General features: G+C 42.3%; 1 protein-coding gene across 1 annotated transcript in view; it reads left to right on the top strand.

The window, feature by feature from the left end:
- Nucleotides 1–3,718: 3,718 nt before the first annotated feature.
- The window catches only part of MGST2 (microsomal glutathione S-transferase 2), an 11,297-nt gene continuing 10,643 nt past the window's right edge, over nucleotides 3,719–4,372 (top strand). Inside the window, exon 1 of the mRNA XM_009700194.1 lies at nucleotides 3,719–3,776. Coding sequence (XP_009698496.1) covers nucleotides 3,719–3,776 — 58 coding nt within the window. The remainder of the gene's footprint in view (nucleotides 3,777–4,372) is intronic.

The following is a 4,372-nucleotide window of genomic DNA, read 5'->3' as shown; positions in this document are numbered from 1 at the left end:
GGTATTCCCTGATCACCAGGTACACACAGCTTTTTTACATGGCAGTGCAGATGTGCTTGCGAGTGCACCATTTTCCTCAACGGGTTCTGATAATATCTCCCAAGCCGTTGCACTTCTGCGCTTCTCAGAGCTGAGAACAGGTGAAGATATTTTAAGAAAATAACCATGTTTTTTTAACAGAAAAGCACCTTTTTGACAAAAACCAACCCCACACTGTAATTACATGAAGGCACTTTTTACCATAATCTAGACTCATCTTTTTGCTGCTACTTTGAAAGCATGCTATGATTACAATGGGATATTATGCAAGATTGGCACAGTTTATGTTTTGTATACATATGTAAAAATATATTATACTCTATCGCAGTCCAGAATTGTATCCCAGATATGTTCTTGCAATTCCGAAGTAAAAAAATTTAATGATACCCAAAGGCTAAAAGGAAATCCAAAAGGCCTGTGGGCATGTGGGAATGTATGCGCATATATCAACTCACATTAACACTGATGGGAGTTAAAGCACATCAGTCTTTTGAACACCCAGATGAGAACACCATGAACCACTTCTTTCCTGACTTATATCCAGTATTGATGGAGGTGACATAAGGCTGCAGAAGGTACAGATCAGGGAAGAATCTGAACCTCTGGCTATGACCCTATTTAATCCTTTTAAATCTGCTCTGCCACCACCATCAAAAATAGCCTGATCTGATGCCACCAGTGTACGGAGGATGGGGATGGAAAATGAGGATCTGTTTTACCATTTGGTAACACTGCCACAAAGCAGGGGACTCTGCACAACCAGACCTTAAAATGAAACAGATAAAATGGACTGTTCTTCCTTCCTCTGAGGCCTCATGCAAAGAATATATGAAACAACAGCAGACATGGGTTACAACTGGTATTTAGGAGGTAGAAATAGGAACATTTGAAAGAATAAACGTATTTTCTTCCTCTTTCACCTGTTTCATAGTTCTGATAGATTTAAAGCCCGAGTATGACCCAGTGCCACACAGGCCCGTGTTCTTTGTAATATATTGTTGAAAAGCAGAGTAAATTAATAAACTGCAGAGCTCACTACTGTTACTGCTGTAGCTCTTGATACATGAGCCAGTCTCATACATTGTAATAGTCTTGATTTACCCCATGAACGTTTCCAGTGAAATATATGAAAGTTCAGATATGTTTTCCCATCCAGCCAGAGGAGCCTCCATGTTCTTCAGAGCTTATCTTCCAGAAGGTGTTTAAAAATAAAAGTTGCTGCACTGCCACTTGTGACTGGCCTTTAAGAAGTTATACCCCAGCATAGACTGAACACTGCCCTTTGCAAAGCTCTTTTCAGCTCTTGCAGAGACAAAAACTGAGCAGCTTTGACAGTGTAACTCCATTAAAAGAGCTTATTTGATCAGTCTGGTTTCACACTTAAAATGCTGTTGGTCTCTCTACCCCAGCCATCTGCTCTCTCATCACAACAGTTCTGCCACCCTGCTGGGATTTGCCTCCGTTGCTGGTCAACAGGAGCTTCTCTCCCGAGACAAGAGCCGGCCTCTTTGGGAAGGTCTGCCAGGGACACACCGGTCAGCAAGAGGCAAGACCACTAATTTGCCTTAAATCCTGTGGCTACGCAGACGCCCAGCTCTGACACACAGCTCCTGCATCAAACTAGCAAGTCCCATCCCTACCCAATGCCTCAGTTTCCACTGCTGTAAATTACGGTCGGAGAAACTTGTTTTCCCTGTAGAGCACACATACAAAGTACAAAGTGCAGCAATCAAATACTACTGTTTCCAAATGGGAAAGACCTACGTCTGGTAAGATACCACCAGTATTTCTGACTTCACATTATGTTTCACGGCTCAGAGCCTCTGTTCTTGCTTTGGAGACAGCTTTGGACAGCTGCAGAAAACACATGCGTTTACAACAGTAGAGATAAGCAAAGCACATATAAAATACATGGAAGTGAAGGCAATGCAAAATCAAATTACATTCATCAGGAGCAAGCTGAGAAATCAGCCACAGACAAACTGTCAAAATGTCCTGACATAACTGGAGAAATCTCTTCGTTGATCCTGGCATCGATGTATATATTGGGGCTTATATACATCATAAAACTCTGGGCATCTGAGGTAGTACTGTATTTCCACAATCACAAATAAAGACAACCTTGTTTTGTATATGATCTGACTTTCTATTCCGGGTTATGCAGGGAGGAAGCATAACACTGGCTGTGGACTACGTATGACTAAAAGCATTATAGGTCTATAGGCAACTACCAACTCTCTGCTACCAGTGGAAAGTGAACAGAGCTTTAAGCAGACTCTAGCTCAGCCATAATGGACATGTAACTTATAACATTTCTATGGATTTAAACCCCTGCCCTAAATTGTATTCCTGCCTACTTTTAAGTCAATCTTTGCTGGATTTTGCCTGCCCATTGCCATTTTGAAATTCACGTCCTTTGAATAAAGTCAGAAAAAAACCCATCACTTCAGGGTCAGCTGGCCTTAACACGTTCAGCCCTTGTGGTGTTACCCTTCCAAATGACCATCTCTGTCAGAGTTTTCCTTCGCTTCCCTGTATCAGCAGGGTGACAATGCTTTGAACGCTTCTGAGCCAGCCCCTAGAAACAGAGAGGGACTGTGTGGTCAGAAAGCCAGCCTGTACTACAAGAAGAACTGCAATTACAGCACATAAATCAGCCATCGAAGAGTTACTAAGCACAAATATCCAACTGCTGTTATCACAGTATATCTACTCTTCCAATCTTTAGAAAGAACAACATACTGAATTAATACCCAAGAAATAACCTTTTAAAATTTGGCAAGGTAAAATAACTGACTTAAAGTCCTTTTTGTGTAAGCCTTTACAGTTAGCAAATTTGACAAAAGTCAATGAAATATCCCGCTTTACCAGCAGCTGGAGGCAAAGTGGGTAGATAATCCTGGAGTCACAACAAACGTTCCAGTGGTCTTGTGGGATCGGTAAAGGCTAACGACATTAAGTTTCCTCTTAGCTAGGGCTAGCTGATGAAAAAATGTTCCGTGAGAGAATCTCTCCCAGTTCTAGGACTAGGCGTAAGCTATAGGAAGTGTACTGCAGGCAGTTAAAATGAGGGGAGATCTTTCTTTCTTTCTCAGTTGTTTTACCCTTTGAACTATCCTGAACAATTCCTTTCTGCACGCTGACTACTTGTAAAGCGGCTGTCATGTCACCCGTCAGAGCCGAAGCCGTACATGTTTGGCAAAACCTGTAAATCAAGCGTAGGGACAGTACAAAGCTCTGCTTCCCCCTTGCATCTCCTGCACCTGCTGCTTTCGAGTGGTGCTGCTGGTGACGGACGCGGACCTCACCGCGCTAGACCCCGTACAAACACAGAACAAAAAGTCTTTGCCCCCAAAGAGACTGCAACCGACATGGAAGACATAAAAGAACAGCTGAATCCACAGAGGCAGGCAAGGCTGGTTTTGTTCTCTCTGCGTTTTCACACAGGCAAGAAGCAGGCAGGGCTGGCTGGCTGTATTTGAACATTTTCCAGGAATGAAAAATGGCCATAATTTTGCACTCTTGTTTTACAAAGTTAGGCTGCTTTATTTCCAGGGCAGACCTTTGTCACAATGCTGAAAAGCACTATAATTCTCCCACCTGTTGTTTTTCCTTATTGCTCACTCGAGCTCTCTCTCCTATACACACATCCTGCTCGCACGCGGAAGCTGCTGGGAACATGGCTGGTGATTTAATTTTGCTTGCGGCTGTCTCTCTCCTTTCCGCCTTCCAGCAATGTAAGATCTGTGGGGTTGCGTGGCCGGGGCTAGGGGAGGTTTCCACCGGTTCTGAAGTACTGGAAATTATTTTATGAAAAACTAGCTGTTCTGTAACTTTAATTTCTGAGAACTCGTAAGATTTTTCTCACTGGAGCATTGTTTACCCTCTCTGTAGTCTGAGGGGGAGTTGGCTCAGTGGGACAGATTGCTTTTCCCTGTGGGAGAAAGTAATTCGTTTTCAATTCTATTTTGTTTGCCAACTTTTTTTGAATCCTCCTATTCTGAGGGCTTGTAACTAGCTGTAAAGTTAACCCAAAGCCACATCGTGTCTTGGTTTCGATTCTTATTTAGGCACCCATACAACCGAAAACCTCAAAAGTGAGAGTAAATTCATGAAATCAAATACACCAATGCTGGACTGAAAGTGCGGTAAAAACTGTTTCCTGAAATAGAGATATATACTAAGTATCTGAAAGGAAAGAAAAAAGCAAACATTTACACCAGGCAGCAATAATATGAGATATTCTATATTATATCCTCATCATTACGTTTCTTTAAGATTTAATGGATTTATTTTATTCCCTGTTGATATCCCTCTGAGAATCAAGGACTAG

The sequence above is a fragment of the Cariama cristata genome, unplaced genomic scaffold (genome assembly GCF_000690535.1).
Source record: "Cariama cristata isolate BGI_N322 unplaced genomic scaffold, ASM69053v1 scaffold36455, whole genome shotgun sequence".
Lineage (NCBI taxonomy): Eukaryota > Metazoa > Chordata > Aves > Cariamiformes > Cariamidae > Cariama > Cariama cristata.
Note: the sequence above shows the minus strand (reverse complement) of the source record. Positions and strands in the feature narration are given on the sequence as shown.